Source organism: Carassius auratus, chromosome 12 (genome assembly GCF_003368295.1).
Source record: "Carassius auratus strain Wakin chromosome 12, ASM336829v1, whole genome shotgun sequence".
In the NCBI taxonomy this organism is placed as follows: Eukaryota; Metazoa; Chordata; class Actinopteri; order Cypriniformes; family Cyprinidae; genus Carassius; species Carassius auratus.
The window spans coordinates 6974447-6996582 of record NC_039254.1 but is presented as its reverse complement, the minus strand read 5'-3'; the positions used below and the strand labels follow the sequence as shown (position 1 = coordinate 6996582).

Here is a 22136-nt window from a genome sequence, read left to right as displayed (position 1 = left end):
CCTCCATTCAAGTTAATATCAATCAAACTGCAGATGGATTGTTCTGATTAAATAATAATAACTAAAATACAAAAAAAAAAACAATAAAAACTAACACAAAAATATGACTTATGAAAATTAATAAAAAGTTATTAAAGCGTTATCTGTTTTTGCAAATAAACTCTTCATATAGAACAGAGATAAACATTCATTCAAGTAATGAAATGTACTTTTGCTGTCTTTAAATATTCCGTGATATCTTACCATGTTTTAAATGTTATATATTTCAACTAATATTTTCCCAAGTATCGACACGAATTAATATTGCTATTCCCCTACATTTTAGTTTAAACTATCTCAAAGATAAGGCCCTAGTGCTAAAGTAAAACTATGCGTGGTCATGCAACGTCAGTTTAAGGATAAGATTAATATTCATGAGTGAATCTTTCGTAGTTGTAAAGAGGGAACGGCCAGTGTCTAGAAACCAGCTGGTGAAACGAAACTGAAAGTGTAGCGAATGCAGTAAGAAGCCGAACTGAAGTGAACTGCAAAGAAGAGATAAGTTTGCTGACAGGAGTGATGACTATTCAGGGAGAGTGACTCTCCAAAACATGGATGTGTCATCTTTTTACAATGCAAAGGATCAATTCAGGTACGGTAAGTCATAACGTTGTTTTTAATATTATACATTCGTTTTGTGGCAAACGAGGTTTATGATTCATCGGTTTTTTCAAATGTGCTGTTTTGAATTCTATATTTTACTTTGCTATCAATTAACCCTATTTAGACACGTTTAGATTTCTCTTTTCGGGAAATGTGTGAGGCAGTATTATTTCTGATAAAAGAAACCTAAGATAAGGAAGTGGTTAGAAACCTAAAGGAGAAATTATGAGGAAGTTGTTATTGATGAGCAGAGATGGTTATAAGAAAACCTTGTTATGAATTTTAGAAGGTATGTCAGTTATTTATGGCAGATATGGCAGTAAATTAAGGCAATGCAATATTCTGTAATCCCTTATGAAAAGTTTCTGTAGTTGTTGTACGTTAAATTTTGCCGTAAAAATAAAATAAAAACTTCTGCACAGCACTAACTCCCTCACTTCTGATGGTAGGCCAATAGTGAAGCAAAAATGAATTATTATTAAAAAAAATGCATAAATCTTTATATACATATTCATATAAAATATTTATCTTAGAGAATATTTGACACTTGAACCTCTTTTGCAACAACCAGGAAGCCACAAGCTGTGAGACCATAGAAAATGACAAGGAAGAGAAAGCGTGGAGAGAAAGAAAAGGCAGGTGCCCAGAAGAAGGTGACTCAAAAAAGTGATGATGGGGCATCTTCATCCAGAAAACGTTCACAGAGCCAAACAAAATGCAAGCATACTAATCAACCAAGCCCAGACAGATCCAGAGGCCATGGAGAGCACAGCACAGGTACAATAGAGCCTGAACCTCCAGAGTAAAGATGCTCAGACTCAAACAAGCCTAAGTAGGTCTGAAAACAAGAAGACTCAGACAGAGACTGGCAGGCAAGCAACACAGCAGACACAAACAGAGCTCAATGAAAACACTGAGAACACAGAAGTGTCACAGCCCAAAGAACTCAGTCCTGAAGATGTCAAGATGGAGGTAGAAACTGTCCTGTCAAGGAACAAAGGAAATGAAAGTGATGGAGAAAGGGATGAAGGTGTTGATAGGAAGAAAAGAAAAGTGAGTGAAACAAGGAAACTTACAAAGGAGACAAAAGAAAGCACCACACTCTCAGATTGTTGCAGAAAACAAGATGGAGATCAGCAGAAAGGAATGCAGACACAAAGGAAAAACGTTCAGGAGGGGATTCACAGAAAGACCAAGTCAAGTCAGGAACAGAAGAAACAAAATCATATCCAGCTGAATCAACGATGTTCACCTTCTACATTTATGCTGTTCTGGACAAAAGATTCAGATTTAACAGAGTGTATGATTCCCTGTTGGTTTATCTGTTTCAACGGGATCAAAATATTAAACTTGAGATTAAACATTTTATGTAAGTTTCTCCTTAATTTACATTTTCATTTAATTTCATATATACAGTACACACAATTGACCAATCGGTAAGCCCCTCCCCTCAAACGCTGATGAGCCAACGGAAGTCGAGTATCAGCTGCACGGGGAGTTCAGTTCCCTGTTCAGTTCATCCAAGTGCAGCTCCTATCTCTTTGACTGGAAAACATCAAATTCTCCAAAACTGTTCTCTAAGTTTAGGATTAAATTTCATATTTGAAATCGCCAAAGAAATAGCTTATTTCTCAGGCTACATCAGTCAGTGCACATGCACAGTCCTAAGAGCACGTCTCAAAATGCTGACCGTTTCTACAGTAACCAGGAGGCTTCTAATGGCAGCTGCAGTGATGCGATGACTTTACCGATTAGCGATTGGGCTTTTCATTCAGAAGGCGGGGCTTCCTGTGATTGAGCGGCCATAATGTGGGTCACATTTTTCCCATTTCAAAACTATATGAGTGACATGTCTTGGGTAATCTATAGTCTTTGGTATAGCATAGCATAGCATGGCAAACGCAGTATGCATGAGAACATATAACTGATGTTAAGTCATGAGATCTTTGTGTTGTAAATGTGTAAGAATATTTTAATCGTCATGTTTCTTTCTTGTTATTCAGGGTCCTAAGCCAGGGTGGCTGTTTGATTGAAGCAAGATTTTCAGTTTCTGAAAGCACTGTGAGGGGTTGCACAGTACACTATGCTTATGCAGTGTATCAGAAACAAATGCATACCATGGAAATAGCAGTGAGAAATGTTGAGATTCCTGAAGACAATACTGTCAAAGGTTCCAAAATCTGAAGATTTTTTTTTTTTTACTATTTCCTGTACATGGTATGATAATGCCTGATCTTGACGTTATATTTTCCAGAACTTTACCTTTATGAAGGCTATATAAGCTGCTCAAACCCAGGTTGGTGGAGTTTGTTTCAGTCTCAACAAAAAGACATTTGCAAAGGCTGGGAGACCTCTGCTTGTGTGTTACTGGACAGTGTTTTTCAGAAATGGCAGCCATCTAACCTCGAGAGTAACAAGGCATTTATACAACAGCTAAATGATTACAAAAATGGTTTTCAGTCACACCGGGTGCAATTCCCTGAGGGTCTTGTGCCATCTCCAATAAAAGTATGTGCGATCATTTTAATGCATTATTTAGTTTAAGAAAACTACAGCAGAGTAAAATGACTGTAAGCGGGGTTATCTATGTTTTAGGTCTCAGATTTGATTTCTGCTAAACTGAGTATGATTTTGAAAGAAGATTCAAAAGGAAAAAAATCAGAGGGCTCAAGTGGGATCAGATCATTGGAAGTGGCCCTCTCAGTGTTCCAGGTGTGCTGTGGCTGTGATGTGGATCTCGGCACAAAGGACTGGGCCAAACTCTGCCAAGTAGTCTCTGAAAGCACTGCTTCTTTTGGAGAAATCCAAACAACCCTAACAGCTATACCTGTAATTAACTTGTGAGTAAGGTCTATTTGACAAACCTATTTGATTTTATTTGTTTCCCATAATACAAAGTGTAAAGCAAAGGCTTTTCTACTGAATAGTTGTTATTGTTTACAAATTTAATGGGTGTGTCTTAAAAGATGACAATAATCATCATCATTTTGGTGTCTTTGCAGCACTGTGATGGGACTGATGAATCTATGTGCAAAGAAGCTGATCTCAGAAGTGTTGTTACTCGTTCCTGTCCTTCATTTTCTGAGAAAGCCAGGGGAAAAGTCAGATCCAGGCTCAGTTAAGGATGAGCAGAGTTGGGCAGGGCTTGAAGACATACATTACCAATATTTTAGGGAAAGAATTAGAGATTCCCCTGACAAAAGGAGGTCTGTACGAATACTTTTAGAGTTGCACTTTGTAATCAAAATTATATAATACATTTGAAAAGAAATATAAGAGATACATGTGTTCCTAAATTTGCAGGATGGTCCTTCAGCTGATCAAAGATCACTCATCAATTAACAAAGATAATGCTTACTTGTTGAAAAGCTGGCTTTCAATGGTGGCTTTTGAGGACATCTCTGAATTTGCTGAGCTGACAGGAATTGTTCCTGAACTCCTGATTCAGAGCATGATGTTCAGAATGAAGGAGAATGAACAATTCACGGATTCCAACCATACAGACAAAAACCTAAAGGTATTTGATTAATGTCACATTATGTAGCTTGCTCCACAGGTTTTGCACAGAGAGAACATTTTCATACCAACAAATGTTTGTTTTTTAAACTGCAGGCAACTGAGAAGGTTCTGAACCTCTTGTTGAAGAGTGTTGAGGAGGACAGAGAACGGTGTGCAAGTTTATTAAATGTGCTATTTAAGAAACGTTGTAAGCTTGTTCTTAAAACTTTAATATTAGGCAGGTATTAATTCAGAATTTCTTTAATCATAGAATCACAGAGTCCATGTTATCTGGCAAAAGCCTTTGGTGTTGCAAACATTTGCACGAGAATGTTTGCAGAATCGCTCGACTTGTCCCACAATACAGGGTCACAGTGCTTTCATTCCAACTCCTATTTAAAATGGCTGAAATTCTTCATGATCATTTTTCAAAGGTACTGTACTATTGAGATCTTCTTGAGAGTAATGTTAAAGGTGGTATTGTGTCTCTGTAAGCATATTGTTCGATTTTTCAGGGTGGAGAGGAAATCAAACAAAATCAGCTCTTTCTCATGCTTAATAAACTTCAATTGGATTTCAGTAAATGGAGAGATGGACTGCTATACAATCCTCTGATGAAGGAGTCAAAAATTGCTTACCCTAAAGAAATACAGGTGTAGTAATTAGTGCAACCAATCAACTTAACAGTTAATTTTAAACGTTTAGAAACTTTTTTTAGACACTATTCTTCGAATTCTACCAAGAGATCATTTTGTTTCTTATGGATCCTTTATCAGCCAAATATATTTATACTATGCAAATTTTTAGGTCAGAGATATTGGTAAGTGACTGGATCTAAATAAATTTTTTTTGTAGTTGTGGAATGACTTGTATGGGATTGAGTGTTCAATACCAGGCGTCTCTGAAAGCTGGAAGGGTTTATTAGACCAAGACCTGAGACAGAGACTGTCCCAAGTAAGATATACATTTTATTTTTAAAGTACAAAAATTGAAAATGGTACGCAATGTACGGTATGTCATCATCACCCTCCTTTTGTTTTTCAGATCTCTGACTCTGACAAGATAGTTGTATGCTGTCTGGAGAAGTCAGGAAAGACTATTGAGAATAGTCATGCAAACCTTCAGTCGTGTTTCAAAGAGATGTGTCAGGCTGCTATTAAGAACTTGTGTAAGGTAATGTCAACATTTCATGCTAAAATAATTATATTGTTTATTATTTTTCTGTATTCTGTAATTTATGTGTCACTCTCGTTTTCTTTCTACAAAAAAAAAGTGGTTATTGTATTTTTATTTATTTGTACATCTTGTTCAGGTGTCTTTTTGTAGTAATTTTTTTTTCTTTCTTGCAGGTAAATAAGGAAGGAGACCTTTTACGCCTTCTTTTCACAAAGTCCATTTCATGGCCTGTTGTGTCCTCCATTATTGTGGAGTCAGCAGCTCGCTTTGGAGAAAATCTTGATGGTCGTCTACTAGACCCACAGTCAGCAATCAACTTTCTCTTGTCTCAAGGTACAGTGACCAGTTCTTATAAGTTTCATGGTTTTAAAATAGTCTACCAACAAAGTGAATAGTCAGAGAAAGAACACTTCGAAACAGTTTAAGAATCCTTCATGTATATACAATAATACCTTAGGCCGGTGCAGCAGTTGTTCTGTAACATTGTGGTTTACAGTATGTTTTATTTCTACAGAAAATTGGAATAAGTGGAAGTTGGAAGAAGATGCCAGTCGATTAATAGCAGATTCTCAGCAATACTTTGGTTTTCTGATTCAGACCCTTTGTCAGGGAAGTATATCCCTTGACCCCCTTAAGACCATCCTTAAGTCAAAAAGTCAATTTCAGATGCTTTACAACCAGTGTAAGTGTCATGCACTTAGTATCATTACAACTTATAGAAGAATCATTAAGCACAAGCTTATTCATCATTTTGTTTATTTTGTCATTAGATAAGAAGAACAACAAAGAAGAGAAAATCTCAATCAATGTGTCAGAGCTACTCAGTCAAAGAGAAGATGATTTGAAGGCCTTTGAAAAACAGAAGGAGTTCATGACCAACCTTATTAATATGCTGGGGAAGATTACTGATGTTGTAGATGGTAAGGAAATTACCTTTGGACAGGGCTTTTTTTTAAACGTTTTGAAACCAAGGATTACATTAAACAAAAACATTTGTCAAGTCTTTTATGAAACTCTCTCAAGATTTAGTTAAAATTATGATGTGTGTGTGTATATATATATATATATATATATATATATATATATATATATATATATATATATATATATATATATATATATATATTAAATGTAATAATTTTGTCTCAGTACCAGAGGTTTTTTCCCTTGAAGACATGGTCAAAACCAACCTGCAGAGGGTAACCCTGGACAAACTGGTGGAAGTGCAGGCGTATTTCACTAAAGAGGATCTTGGCAAAAACAAAACAAGACGAGTGTTATTCTACAATGTTGATCCTCAAGTCCTAGACATGGCACGGGAGATGCATGAAGTGAAAACCAGTAACCTTCTTCTATTTTTATGGCGAGAAAAGGCAAGGGAATATTTTAGGCCTGGCCCTTACCTTTTGTCACTAAGCCTTAGAGATGTCCATAACAAAATCTGGAAGCCTTGTCTCACTGGCTTCTTCAGTCTTGGTCTACGGATTGCAGTTGGAGACATTTGTTTTAAAGAGGTTGACCAAGCTTTAGAATGGTGTGGAGACAGGGGCGAAGGAGATCGTTTAAAGAAAGAGCTTACTTTGATGGCCACTATCCTGAAAAGCCATCAGGCTCTGGATGAGAACTGGCCAGAGAATCGGTTCATTCAGATTCAAGAATACAGACACCTTTACCATGCTGCAGAATCGGCTGAGGTCATTCTGAAAATCAAAGATAAATTCAAATTACCAGGAGACTTCAGCCAAATTCATAGCCTGATTCAAGTGGTAATAAACCAATAATCACAAATTATTCTGATTGCATTATATTATATATTTAGCATGAATGTACAGTATGTTTGTTTAGATTTGTTAACATTTTATTCTTCTATATATAGAGAGATGACTCCTTCAAACTAAAAAAACTGGGTTCGCTAAGCGATGACCTCATCAGAGCCAGGAAAAAACTGGCAGATGTCAAATTCCAGCACACAGCCTGTCTGAAGGCTTTCTTGGAAAGTGATACTCTGATCAAATGGGTCAAAACGCAAATCGAAAGTAAGATTTTTAGGATTTACTTGTTTTATAGTATTGTAATGTGGAAAAGATCTTCATATTCAATACGTCTCATCTAGGTTTAAAGGACCTGAAAGTCTTTATGGAATTGGCCACAATTTCTGCTGGAGAGAATGATGCAGACATTGATAGGCTAGCCAGTTTTGAGACTGTTGTGATGGGCTATGGCCCTTTGCTTTACTCACTACCAGAAAATGCAGGATTTGAAGAGTTTATTGACTGTGCTAAGCAAGTATGGGACACCCTTGACAAAGATAAGAAACTTGTGGACAAATTGGTTAGTTTCTGCACATTTAACCAATACAATCATTATTTTAAATTGTTTTGTACAACTCTGATCTTCCATTTAATAGGTGTTGAATTATGCTTCTTTTTGATGCAGTCTGAATCTTTAAATTTAAATCTTGTATACAGGTAGACTCCAGGCGGTGGTTGGATTGGCTGAAAGGTTTAAGTGAGACTTATGGCTCTGTTGAGAAATCTTCTTTATCCATGGCCTCAGATATCAACACTGGAGGTGTGTATCATGTGGGCTGGCCTGAAGATTTCGAAGGGAAAGTGAGTAGATACTGTACAAGTATAAAAATCTGTGCTTAAAATCAGACTTTAAAAAAAAAAAACATCTTCTTAAACATTCTTAAAGTCAGTTAAAATACCTTGTCTTCTTGTGATGTGTTTGTAGACAGGTTTGGACAATGTCTTTTACGTGAAGGTGACAAAGAATGAACAAGCATGCAATGAGAAGACATACAATCTTCATGAACTCTTAGAGCTACAGAATAAGCTCATGCTGATGTCTTCTAAAGGGGAGCATGGAAGGGAGCAAGTCAACAAGTTTACTCAAGTGGGTCCATTATCATAATTGTTCAACATCCATTTGCAAGAAATATTAACCTACTTTTTATTTATTCAAAGAAATGGTCATTAGTATTGTGGAGACTTACCTCTGTTTTCATCTTGTAGGTTTTTGAAGGAGTCCAGAGGTTGGGCCGCATCCTTCTTCAGTTGCGCACATCGGGCAATATGCTCTTTCAAAACTGGGGGGCACAGATAATATGCAACCACAAAGACCAACCCTGCATTCAAGTTAGCTTTACCCTGTTGAGCAAGTGTGTTGCATATCATGGTGTGGTTGAAGATGAGCTTCAAAAACTGTGTCGCTCTCTGGAGAACTTTCATAAAGACTGGTGTAACCATTTAACTAAGATGCGCTCTCAGTACTATGCATTGAATCATTACACTTCAGAGCAAATAGTTTTTCTTTGCGAATGGATCAACAACATTGGCATCACAAGGAAAACTGTGCCACAACAAATGTGGCATCTTTTGACTTCTATTAAACCAGACTGTACCTTAAATGACATACGAGATGCCTTTGACAAAGCAACAGAGACCGAATCTATGGTGCAAGATGACCTGGAAGAGGAATCAGAACAAAGCAGTGATTTTGACATGCCTTTAGGCTTTGGTTTACTAGATGTTGGTACTGAATGTTTAGAGGACCTGTGGCAGCAATTTAAAGAGAACATGTCCAGGTTCCTTACCCACCATGTGGATGTTGTAACACTTGGACGTTTCCTCACCAATCTGTCTGCCATGAATCAAATGCACATCAAACGCAAGGTTCCTCCTGTTCTACAAGAAGGAAGGCCAAACCTTGTCCAATGCCATGTCATGGAATTGATTAGCACAACTCTGTCTTTTTACACAGAGAGTCCAGAGCATCCTCTTCCAACAACTGATGAGGTATTTATGTGCCAGGAGGAAACAACTGAAGAGGAGGTGGAGATTTTCCTCCGCCGATGTCTAGGATCACAAGGAACTGCAAGCAGTCATCAGAAGATTTACACTCTGGTCAATCCTGGTTCACTGACTTATGATGTGAGCGTGGCACTGGTGGAATGCTTTGAGACACTGGAAAGGAGTGCTGGGCCTCATTACCGTCTAGTGATGGTCTGTCCTGTAAACCAGGATAGATATGTTCCTTCTTTCTTCAGCAACTATAAAGTACAAACAGGTCTGAGTATATCTACAGAAAGAATTAAAAACTATCTTCACCATCACTTCCACATCTCGCCTGAGCTTGTTCCATACTCAGATGTCTATCCAGGACAGCTCTCTGTCTGGATGATTTCATCCGAACGTCCAGCTGTTGGTATGCTTTAGATTTTTGTATAAGTCAACATGAACAGAATTGACACTTTTTTAATGCATATTCTTGAATTAATGTACATAAATTATAGGTGCATGTTATTGAAAGTGTTTTATCAAGCTGTAACAAATTAGCTTTGTCAATGCATTTGAATGGACTTTATTTTTTGGGTTGATGTTATTTTTCCCTCTTATTTTTAAATCCCTTTCCTCTAACCATCTATGTTTCCTTTGAGTATATGACGTGGTGCGTTTCATGTTGTTAAATACAGTATAGTGAAATTGTTTCCAATAATTATGCTCTTTTCTATTTCTCTAAATTGTTTTCTTATTTTTGGTCCAGGAAAGTCACTATATGTCAAGCGTCTATTTGAGCAGTTCAAAAAAGAGTTTCCAGTAGCCAACTGTCTAACAATCAGACTCATCGAGCCCTGCGTTGACATGGATAGATTTGTCCAAACCGTGTCTGAAAGACTAGCCCCACTGAGAGAGCAGGACCCTGTGCTGTTGCACATTGACATTGCAGCAGTAGGTTATATCAAAAACTATAACATGCACTGTTATATACAGAATGAACTGTGGTTCACTTATGATTTGTTTCACTACTTTTATTTTTATGTCAGTTACGTCATGGCTTGGAGGAATTTCTATTCAAATTGCTTGTTCTCGGATGTCTAAGTGACAGCAATGGAACTATATGGAGGAGAAATGCAGCTCACTTGGTGGTGATTGAGGCACTTCAGCAAGTTCAAAAAAGTCAAATCCATATGGAGGTGAAAACTTTTTCCATTTTGGTAACTTTATTTTCTTTGAACAATTGTTGAGCTACAGGCATTAACCGTTTTATTGTATTGTATTTATTTATTTATTTTACAGATAACCAATGGATTTTTGCATGCACTTCCTACTATCTTCTGCAGACCTCCTAAAGATGTCAAAGCTTTGGAGATCAAGAGAAAAGAAGGGGGGTACACATCCTTAGATCCACTGATGGATAAAGAAGAGTTTAAAAGTGAGGCCATTCAGAGACCCTACCAATATTTGAGAAGATTCAACAGGAATGTGAACTTGGACAATTTCACATATCAAGCTCAGTCTGTAGAAGGTGATCCAGTTGACTGTCTCCAACATCTTTTATCAAACTACGGGATGAAAGATCCTTCATGGGCAGAATTAAAGCACTTTACTTGGTTTCTTAACCTGCAGCTTAAAGACTGTGAGAATTCTTTGTTCTGTGATCCAAACTTCCTTGCTGGCAATTTTAGTGGCTTCAAGGACTTCATAGTAAAATTCATGATTCACATGGCTCGAGACTTTGCCTCTCCATCCACTGACATCTCAGATGAGAGCCCCACCTTTTTCTCTGAGAATGAGGATGAGGAAGATATCCTAACTATTCGAAAACAATGGGAGAATGAACCTCACCCATACATCTTTTTCAATGAAGACCATTGCACCATGTCTTTCTTAGGATTCCATGTGAAAAAATTTGGGACAATTCTTAATGCAGTTGATCCAAGAAGTGGCAAAGTGTTAATGGGAAATGTGATGACAGAAGAGCTCTTTTCAGACATTGAGCGACAAAGAATTAACCTTTCTGAGAATTTTGATGACCTGTCCAGAGAAGACAAGATTCAAAAAATTTCCTTTGTTGTTGGTGCCAAAAAAGGCTGGGAAAAAGGAAAATTTGATCCAGATCCTACATATGAACTCACTACTGACAATATCATGAAGATGTTGGCTATTCATATGAGATTCAGATCTGAGATTCCAGTGATCATCATGGGAGAAACTGGCTGTGGGAAGACGCGGCTTATACGATTTCTCTGTGATCTGCAACGTGAAGGCAGAGATGTTGAAAACATGAAACTAGTCAAAGTTCATGGAGGTACTACTTCTGAGGTAATCTATAGGAAGGTGAGAGAAGCAGAAGCACTTGCTCAGGACAACCGTCAAAAATATGAACTTGACACAGTTTTGTTTTTTGATGAAGCCAACACAACCGAAGCCATATTCGCCATTAAGGAAGTACTATGTGACCAAGCTGTACAAGGGTACCCTTTGAAGAAAAATTCTGGTCTGAAAATAATTGCTGCCTGCAATCCTTACAGAAGACACACACCCAGAATGATTGATCGCTTGGAGCGTGCTGGGCTAGGATACAGAGTGAAAGCTGAAGAAACAGAGGATCGCCTTGGTAAAGTTCCCATGAGACAGCTTGTGTACCGTGTACACCCTTTACCTCCAAGCATGGTACCCCTGGTATGGGATTTTGGACAATTAAGTGATTCAACTGAGCTCTCTTATATATGTCAAATTGTACAGAAACAAATGATAGCTCATGGATTGCCCCGTGCATACGAGAGTGTGATCACAAACGTTTTGGCTTCCTCTCAAATATACATGCGCACACAAGCAGATGAATGCAGCTTTGTAAGTCTTAGGGATGTGGAGAGATCAATGTGTGTCCTAGTTTGGTTTTACAACCACAGAGTTGATCTTTTTCCAGGTTGCCACAGTAATGAAACTGAGCTGATGGCCTTGAAGTGCTTGGTGCTTGCTATCGGTGTTTGCTATTACCCATCACTTGAAAACAAAGGGACATACCTAGCGACTATGAGCGAATGCTTTCCTTGTCCGTTCAACTCCAAAGAGTTACTGGAGCAGGAGATAACTTCATGCCAAGACTTTTTTCTTGAGAAAATCCAAACAAGAGGTAGAATAGCCAAAAATCTGGCTTTGAAAGAAAATGTCTTTCTAATGGTGGTATGCATTGAGTTGAGAATTCCACTCTTTCTGGTTGGCAAGCCAGGGAGCTCTAAATCTCTTGCTAAGACTGTTGTAGCAGATGCAATGCAGCGTCAGGCCTCTCACTGTGACTTATTCAAGAAACTCAAGGAAGTTCATATGGTGTCTTTTCAATGCAGCCCTCACTCAAGCCCTGAAGGAATCATTGGAACCTTTCGGAACTGTGCCCGTTTCCAAAAGGACAAAAATTTTGAAGAGTATGTGTCAGTAGTTGTTCTAGATGAAATAGGACTTGCAGAGGACTCTCCTCAGATGCCACTAAAGACATTGCATCCTCTTCTAGAGGATGGATGCATAGACAGTGATAACCCACAACCACATATGAAGGTTGGATTTGTTGGAATCTCAAACTGGGCCCTCGATCCAGCAAAAATGAACAGAGGTATTTTTGTGTCCCGTTGGGACCCAAGTGAGAAGGATTTAGTAGAGACGGCAGAGGGAATCTGCTTATCCTCCCATAATAACATTCTTCTCAAAATCAAGCACCTCCTGCCAAAGCTGGCAGAGGGCTACCTACATATCTGTAAAACTGTTGGTGAACAGTTCTTTGGACTCCGAGATTATTATAGCTTGGTGAAAATGATTTTTGCAACAGTCAACAGTTCAGATCAAGAACCAACTGACAGTGAGTTGGCAGAGGCTGTGTTGAGAAACTTCAGTGGACTGGATGATTTTGATCCTGTTAAATACTTTCGGGACATTTTCCGGAACACTGAAGTCCAAAGGCCAAGTACACTGAAAATGATTGAACAAAATCTTGACTGCAACAGTAACAAAGAGTGCAGGTACCTTCTTTTGCTCACAACTAACAATGCTGCCTTGTACATTATCCAACACCACATTTTCTCCAAGGAGAACTATACATGCCCTGAAATTGTCTTTGGATCAGGATTTCCGAAAGACCAGGAGTATTCCCAGATATGTCGCAATGTGAGTAGAATAAAGGCATGCATGGAGACAGGTCGGACAGTCATCCTACTGAATCTACTCAATTTGTATGAGAGCCTGTATGATGCCTTGAATCAATACTATGTCTGCTTCAGTGGACAGAATTATGTTGACTTGGGACTTGGTTCTCATAGAGTAAAGTGTCGAGTTCACAAAGACTTCAGACTGGTTGTGGTGGAGGACCAGGAAAAAGTCTACAAAAAGTTTCCCGTTCCACTTAAAAACAGACTGGAGAAGCACAAAGTTGATAGGAGTACGGATTTGACTCCCTGGCAACACAGAGTTTTGGAAAAACTCAAAAAGTGGGCAGAAGACTTCTCAAAAGTTAATCTATCCACTGAAACAAAATTCAGCATATCAGATGCCTTTGTTGGGTTCCATGGGGATGCTTGTGCCAGTGCACTTCTACAGGCTTTAGAGAAAATAAAAAAATGGGGCCACGATAAAACTGCTCAAAACAATGAACTCCATTGCATTCCCAAGTGCGATATTGAAATCAGTGAACCAAGTAAAGAGGAATCTAATATTAATATGGCCAAGGATGCATACATGAAGAAAGAGGAAAGTCTGGCCCGTCACAGTGATGAAGATGTGACAGAGTCTCAAGAGGAAATGAACCAATACCTTGATGAGGAGGAGATAGAAATGGAGGAAGGTGCCTCAATGGAAGTTGACAACAATGCACAGGATGCAGAAGTTTATGAAGACACTGAGACTCTTGGAGATACTTCTGAACTTGTGAAAATGTATGATGAAGATCCTGTTGACACTGAGGCAAGAGACAGCTTGGACTCAAACAAAACCATGGATGAGGAAGAGCAAGTTTATGAAACAGCCAAAAGCCTTCTCTTGAATTGTGCCTCACCAGACTCTGTACTTAGATTAAAGTATTCAGAATTTGGAAATCAAGAGAAAGACAAACTTCAGAGAATGTATTTTCATCAACAAAGCCATCAATCTCTCAGAGAGCTATTAGACAACCATCTGAACAAAAATGATCAGGACAAGAACATATTCTTGGAGGTAATGTTTACTTTTATAGACGTTTACAGTTGCATATTCTTGTTCAAGATTTTAAGAAATGCGTACTTGATTTAATGTCTTATCTCTACCAATTCACCTTGCAAAATCAATGCATATGTTTTCTGTAACCAGGTAACCACGTTCTCCAATCTTCTTACTAAAGCTGATGTGAGAAATCTTGCCCCAGCCTTGGGCTTATCCACAGAACAGTTTCTTCTGCTCTCTTTACACCAATTTGATACAGAAGCTTCTTTTTGCAGCAAGATACAGTAATGTTTATATTATTTTTGTTGACTTTATTCAGTACCTTTCACAACAAATGGTCAACAATTTATAAAACATTCTCCCTCTTTTTCCGAAGGTCCTTCATGAGGGAATCTGGACTTTCTCTGCACATTCTTTTGGTTCAAATGGACATGGAAGAATCTTTGTGCAAAAATGAACTTATTGCTTCAGCAAAGTAGGTCCTTTGATGCTGTTTAAAGGGGATCTCAATTTTTCCTTTTTCTTTGGAGTGTTACAAGCTCTTGGTGCATAATGAAGATCTGTAAAGTTGCAAAGTCTCAAATCCAAAGATATATTATTTATAAAGGTTCAGATTTGTCCACGCTTCTCTAAAATAGCTTCTTCTAACACGCCCCCATGTCTACGTTACGATGTAGAAAGATTTGCATAACACTGCCCAAATGTTCACTCCAAGAAAGAAGGCGTATCTTTTATTCTCGCAGTTGCTGTCGTGCCAATTCGTGGAGATGCTGTGTGTTTCAGTGTGAAAGCAAACTAATTTGCTCAAGCCGCCAGCCATTCCTCACTCTAGCCGCTGGCTGTCGCTAACTTAGGTCTGCCTGGCGTTCCTCACTCTTTGCATGGACAGTCTAGCGCTTCTGTTTTGTATTGAACCTTAAACCACATAAACGGATTTCATTACACCAAATACACAGAATAATGTTCTTTTTTTTTTACTGTAATTTATTAACCACTCAAATAACATGAGTCATAGTCTAATGACAATTTATCTTTCACTCTTATTACATTAGGTACTGTACCATGAATGAAATGTTGTCCTTAAAGTCAGATGAGTGCAACTTCTACACTGTGTTTATCACAAAGCTCACCCGAATTGGGGAGCATTGTAGAACAAGTAGCAACAAGTACATTGGCTTTCAAGGAGGTAAGTGTATTAATTTTGGTAGGTGAAACTTTCGCAGTGTATTTAGATATTGTCAAATAACCATACTTATCAGGTGTCTTTTTACTAAAGGAGTTTGGCTGTCTGCACATATTGACGACCTCAGAGACTCCAGTGACATGACCTTAAATCTTAAGGCATTTAGTGGAATACCTATAAGTAAACTCATCTCCCAGAAAGTCCAGTCAGGTATGTAAGGTACCAGTGACCAAAAGCTGCCAACAACTTGGACTATTGAACAATCCCCCTAAATTTTGTATATAAGAAATAAAATAAACATGAAATTATACCTCAAATCAATGCAGCTTGTTGTGAGGTGAAGTGATTCAACTTAAAAAAATCTTACCTGATGGATGATACAAATCCCACAGACTTGCACTGAAGGAAAGACCTAAGCCAGTTTTGAGTCTAAAAATGCCTAGAACACCTTAGCAACACCATGTTTTGTAAATTTTGCACAACTCACATTTTCCTTTTTCTTCACAAAACAAAAATAATTATATAATCAACATTGTGGATCAAAAAAGTTTATCAAAGTTGAAACAAGAATACATTTTGGTTTTTGGACAACTTTGATGAAAGGTTTTGATCCACTTCAAATGTTGTCCACTATATATAAGTACTGTTTTTTTTTTTTTTTATATATACAGATGTCAACGAATCAGAGGAAATTGATACAAGCGGACCAGAAAGTGAGAAGGTAAAAATTATTTAAGCTTGCAATAGATTCGATTAAACATATGCATCAGTTATATGCTATATCAGAAATAATTCCATACCCCCTGACTGAAATGCTGTGTTTAATTGGTTGTCAGGGAGATTCAGTGCATCTACACAGTTTGTCTTTATTGAGATCCTGCACCCAGAAAGCTGTTTCATTGCTGAGAGATGCTGGCAAAAAAACCTCCAGGAGTGTGGAGCGCATAAACATATTGTTTGGGCTTCTGGGAGGGGACCCTAGGCAGATAAGAGGTCAGCACCTGTATTGTATATATAAAGTTCTGATGAAAATAGTAACCATAAGAAATTACAAGCTGAAGTCACAAATTCATGTTTATATGAATTTTCAGTACGGTTCCAGGAAGTGTTGCTAAGGAGGCTGGTGGTTTCACTGATGCGGAAGGAGGAACTGATTCCTAATGCAGACGACTGGGTTTATAAAGTGGCAAAGAACCGTGAAGCTCTGCAGGAAGGTGGAACACTTCGGTACTTTAATGCAACCAGCATTAATCATTTTCTATCTATCTGTCTGTTACTTAGGAATGATTATTTAATGTCAATCAAAAGGGGTTGGATGAAAATGTCAGATAATTAAAACTTGCATGGAGAAAATAATGGTATGGAACTACTTAGGAATAAAAATACACTAGAATTGTTACTTTTAAGCCTTGCACAAGGCCTTTAAAATAATCCCTTACTTCTTACTGCGTTCACCCCTCATCACACCACAGCTGTTTCCTCCAGTGAAAATTAAGCACATATGAATGCATACTTTATAAAACGATCATGTTGCCATTTTAGAAAATTTTACTTTCAATATAATACATATTCTAGTGCATGTGGCAACGAGGTTTGCATACTTGAGCTAAGGAAAGAGGGTTGTACTAGAAATGCAAATCTGCAAAACTGCCAAATAAAATGTCTTTGTACAGTAAACAGGTTGTGTGTGTGAGATCATGAAGACTAGAATTTGGCTTATTCAGTACTCAAATGTTATACCCATCTATGCAATACAGGACACAATCAGTTTGGTATACTATTAATCAAACATTCTTTTTTATTATTATTATTATTATTATACCCTCACTGGGTATGACTAAACGTAAATGTAAATTCAAAGTTTATTGCACTGGAGATAACTAACACACGAAGCAAAACATTTCTGTGTATGTGTTCAGGCACACTTTGTGGCGCAACCTACAGGGTGTTTTGACTCCAGTATTTGCCCAAGTTCTAGAAGTCTTGGACAGGGACTGCAACTTATACCTACTGTATGGAGAAGGGCTCAGTGAGGGTCTGGCCCAGTTCTGGCTGGATATCTTTGAAGATCAACAGCTCCTTGACTTAACTGTCTCACAAAACCCAAGGTATTTTTAAATATATGAAACCTGCTTATGATTAAATCAGGCATTAAATGCTTTTAAATATCTAAACGTAACTGATGATGAGGTGGATTTCTCCCTTTAGTGCTCCAGATCAGGAGATTGATGTGCAGTCTCACCTGTTTATTGGAGGAGTAGAACAGCCTTGTACTGCTCCTTTTAGCTGGCTGATAAAATCATACTGCCAGAGTTTGTGGGAGGAATCTGAGTTTGTGCGAGGTGAGGTCTTTTGATTTCTGTCTTACTACAGTTGGCCTGTTAGCTAAGCAGATATCACATGTATCTACCTTATTTTCATAAAACACCTGTTGTTTTGCAAGATCATGCCAAACAGTATACTCCATGCTTTAAAATTTTTTCTCAGGCTCTGAGCAAGATCTCAAAGGGAGGATTCAGCAGTTTGTTAGTGCTGTATCAGGCAGTGCACTGGGCAGCTATATTCAGAAACTGTCAGAGGAAGAGAAAATTGAGCTGGGTCAGCGCTACTTGACTGATTATGTTCTTCTGTCATTTAAAATCCAATCTAAGGAAGAGCATGGGGTGAGATACATACTGTAGGTTTTATAAGTGACATTTGTTTTCACATTCTCATATTTCATGTTCCAATGTGGATGTCTCGGGGTGTGCTTGATTTTTCTTACAGGTCTTTCAATGTGCAGTGCTGGGGTGTGTGTTTGCTCTGCAGATGGAGATGTCAGTAACTTCTGAGCTCTCTCCATCGTGGATCCTTGCAGCAGCTCAAATCTACAGCCCACGCCTGGACACATTATCCCACGCCCTTCAGCTCAACCCTCAGATGGTCCACATCATCCAGCATGAAAAATTAAAGAGAGAAAGCCCTGATATGGTGAGAAGCAGGAGTGCAGTTTGAATTTCCAAGTGAATTCAGAATGAAGTATATTAATCTGTTCACCAGCAAAAAAAAATTAATATTTAAACATGTGACTTTGATTCCAGTGCCTAGTTAAACTACTGTTTTGTAGCAAAATAATTACCAGTGAGTCAGAGACCAGTGTGTGTAACCAAACTACTAAATTAATACTAATGTAACCCCTCTCTCCCGGGTCCTCTCTGACGCTCCGAGCGGGGCTCGAACCCGGGTCTCCGGTATGGGAGGCAGACACACTAACAAGGAGGCTAAATGGCTACAGTCACTAGCATCTGTCGCTAGTGCGTCTCTTGAGATCGGGGAGTGAGGTTTACCTGCACAGCACTACTCGCTGGCCTCCGTTACACTAATCTTGTTGTTCTGTTTTATTACAGTGTGAGGACATTCTAGCTGTTGGTATCTGTGTTGAAGAAACAAAGCTCCTACCAGTAACATCAGTAACTGAATGCCAGACCTTCTTGCAAAGAGTTGAGCAACTTCAGCCGTGTTTAGAGAGAGTGCTTTGTCCTGCCTACGGCACCCTCTGCAGGCCTGGCTGTCTCAAACACCTGGACACTATAAAGTGAGAAGAATATTGCAGATTTAGATAACAGTATAATTTGAAAACATGATTTCATGTTTAAAAAGATATCGTAACTTACTTTTTTTTCCAAAGGTTAGTGTGGCAGGGGATGTTGCTAGTGGCTGCTTTCATTGAAAAGGTGGTCATCAGGATGAAAGTGGGAGATGACCGGATAAAAGCACTGACTCTGAAACACTGCAGTCACTTACATAAAGTGAGTCTAGAATCTGCTTTGTAGGAGACATTGGTATTCGATTGTTAAGTGATGACGTAAGAAGCGCTGTTTCCGGGTCCAAGCCTCAACTCGCTTCACTTGAGAATACGATCTTAGCAGCCGTTTATGAGCACTGTTTATTCATATTAATAATTTAAGATAAACGCTTTTAAACTTACGGTATACACTACAGTCTCCATGCTCACAGCATCCCAAACACAAATATATTTTATATATATTTGTTTTTTATTTATATTTTCATTGTCTTCCTATCTGGGACTTCGGTTTGGAGTTAAATGTTAAGATTATAACATTTTCGCTAGTATTCTATCACATTGTGAGTTTATATTAGCCACTTTTCTTGTTTTCTCGTGGTAACTGATAGAGCGCTTGGACACGGAAGCGTTGCTATGTGACATCAGACTTAACAAGCGAACACTGAAGTCCCTTGAAGCCCCCCTCACCACAAAAGACCCTAGCACACATACTGCTTATATTTCCTCTCTCACAGCTAATGGAAGGGTTTCCTGATTTGAAGAGCAAAGACAATCTTCAGCAAGTCATCCGCATACTTAATGATTACCATGAGGAATCCATCTGCAGAGAACTGCGGTACCCTTGAATTGAGCTGTATTATATTATATGATGCCATTGATTTCATTTAAAACTCATTCATTACTTATTTTCTGCATACTTTTTCTTCTCAGATATGGTGTGAGGTGCTCTGTCTGCCTGTCAGATCTGTCGGAGCCCACTGTGCTTCCTTGTGAGCATGTATTTTGTCTGTCCTGTGTGAGGAAATCTATAGAGAGGGAAGGAGCAAACTTCTGTCCCATGTGCAGGGAACCTCTGTCGAACAACTACCGGCCCACTGTCTCTACAGCTATAGAGTGAGTTTAATTTTAAAACAATCTTTGTTCTTGTTAATCCCAGATTCCTATTTAGACTGAATTTATTGAGTTTCTTAACTTTTGTAAATTTATTGTGAACTGTCTTAATTTTTATTTGTTACAGCTTAGCCTTGAAGCAGCATAAAGAAATAAGAAAATGCTGTAACACCTTTTTCCTGGAGCTGATTTCTCGTTTCTGTCTGACTAATGATCAAGAACCCTCAGATGACCTGGTGGAACTGCTTTTCTCTCTCCTCATTTTGGCACAAGGTGGTTGGATTTCCTTAAGGAATATTTAATTGCAAACTGTACACTTCAGTGCAATTACGATAAATAAGATCTGGAGCTTTCAAGCAAATTTAGAATTAGAATTTCATATCACTGGTTCATGCACCTTGCATTCTATATTCCAAGTCTTCTGAAATTATACAATAGCTTGGTATATGGTTCATTGAGTTTGTGAGTGAATCATTCAGTCTAATTATGTGAATCAAAACAACAAATTCATTCAAAAGATATACAAAGAGGGATTAAGTCTATAATTAGCTTTTTTATGTTTATGTTTGATTGTCTCTATACATTACAGGAGATATTTATAAGACCAGAGAGCTCACCCCATTCCTGGAGTGTGTCGACCAGAGCCCCATGGTGCGCTCTGTTCTGCCAAAACTTCTTTTGCAACACAGGTGCTCCAATACAGACAACTCATACACATTAACACACCCAGAAATATGCAGTCATATACATTCCACAGTCCACAGAGTTTTGTTTAAGGCCAGTTGGCACTACACTGACAGGCGCCGACTAATGGCTACAGACACTTTGTCTGGTCTTGTTGGACTGGTGCATTTGCCATTTGTTGTGGAAGTGACGTGCTGTAATCTGGTGTTTGTACATGCTGGTCAGTGTTTTTTTTGCATTTACTCTCATCAAGAACATTTTGCAATAAGTGAATATCTTCAGCTTCAAACAGGTGAAGAAGCATATACAAAAGTATTTAGAAAATCTGGAGAACAAGCTTCTGGACAAGGAGGACAGAACTGAACTCTACCGGCTCTTTGTTAACTGTTTCCAGGTGTGTCATGATCAAGTATCCCAGGTGTCTTTGCATCATGTATTCACTTATTAATGGTGCTTGCTTAAGCCTGTGTTATACTTAACGCATTCCCAAGTCCGCTATGGACCGCTAGGTAGGTGTGTCGTAAAAATCGGAGATTGTGTGCAGAGGCTCTGAGCAGATGACAGCGTGCCTCTCATTTTTTTGTGACCGTGCGGACAAGCACACAAGCTGGTAGGCTTCAAAAGCACCATTGCACATGCGCAGGGTGTGTGAAGAAGCCCATTGCTACTCAAACCTGTAAAATCCATCCATTAAACAATATAAAGACAGCCAGATATGTTATCATTCTGGGAAATTGTCAGTTCACATTTTTGTTGCGGAGCGGACCATCAGCATATGTTTTCGGTAATATAAATACAAGTACACCATGTCCGCGCTGTCCGTGTATGCGTCTAGATTGTTAATGCGGAAAGTATAACACACGCTTAAAGGGATACTCCATTATTCACTTACCCCCATGTCGTTCCAAACACGTAAAAGCTTCATTCATCTTCGGAACTCAATTTAAGATTTTTTTGATGAAAACAGGGAGGCTTGAGACTGTCCCATAGACTGCCAAATAAATAACAGTGTCAAGGTCAAGGAAAGTATGAAAAGCATCCTCAGAAGAAACAGAAGAGCTTACACCATCTGCGTACTGCTGAGAATTTGCAAAATGGTGCTACTCTGATTTGGAGAGACACGGAGGAGAGGAATTGTTGAATTAAGTTGTTATTTTGTTTTCTTCATTTACAAAAAGTATTCTCGTCGCTTCATAATGTTACAGTTGAATCACTGATGGTAAATGGACTATTCTGACGACTATTCTGACGATTTCAAACTTTCCTGGGCCTTGACACTGTAATTTATTTGGCAGTGATTAATTTGGTA

General features: G+C 38.4%; 1 protein-coding gene across 1 annotated transcript; it reads left to right on the top strand.

The window, feature by feature from the left end:
• Positions 1-465: 465 nt before the first annotated feature.
• LOC113111644 (E3 ubiquitin-protein ligase rnf213-beta-like) lies at positions 466-20150 on the top strand. Its single transcript, XM_026276601.1, is given in 41 exon segments — positions 466-631; positions 1214-1439; positions 1441-1785; positions 1788-2011; positions 2646-2812; positions 2897-3150; positions 3238-3482; positions 3645-3848; positions 3946-4159; positions 4255-4310; positions 4412-4574; positions 4656-4793; positions 4996-5094; positions 5185-5313; positions 5490-5649; positions 5831-5998; positions 6087-6236; positions 6466-7082; positions 7193-7352; positions 7430-7647; positions 7785-7928; positions 8053-8214; positions 8334-9525; positions 9865-10049; positions 10145-10294; positions 10398-14300; positions 14433-14569; positions 14662-14760; positions 15338-15471; positions 15562-15678; positions 16140-16189; positions 16305-16461; positions 16560-16695; positions 17388-17576; positions 17677-17810; positions 17956-18131; positions 18235-18438; positions 18855-19042; positions 19136-19256; positions 19768-19868; positions 19964-20150. Coding segments are annotated over 40 exon segments (11775 nt in total). The 5' UTR covers positions 466-631; positions 1214-1241.
• The last annotated feature ends 1986 nt before the right edge of the window (positions 20151-22136 follow it).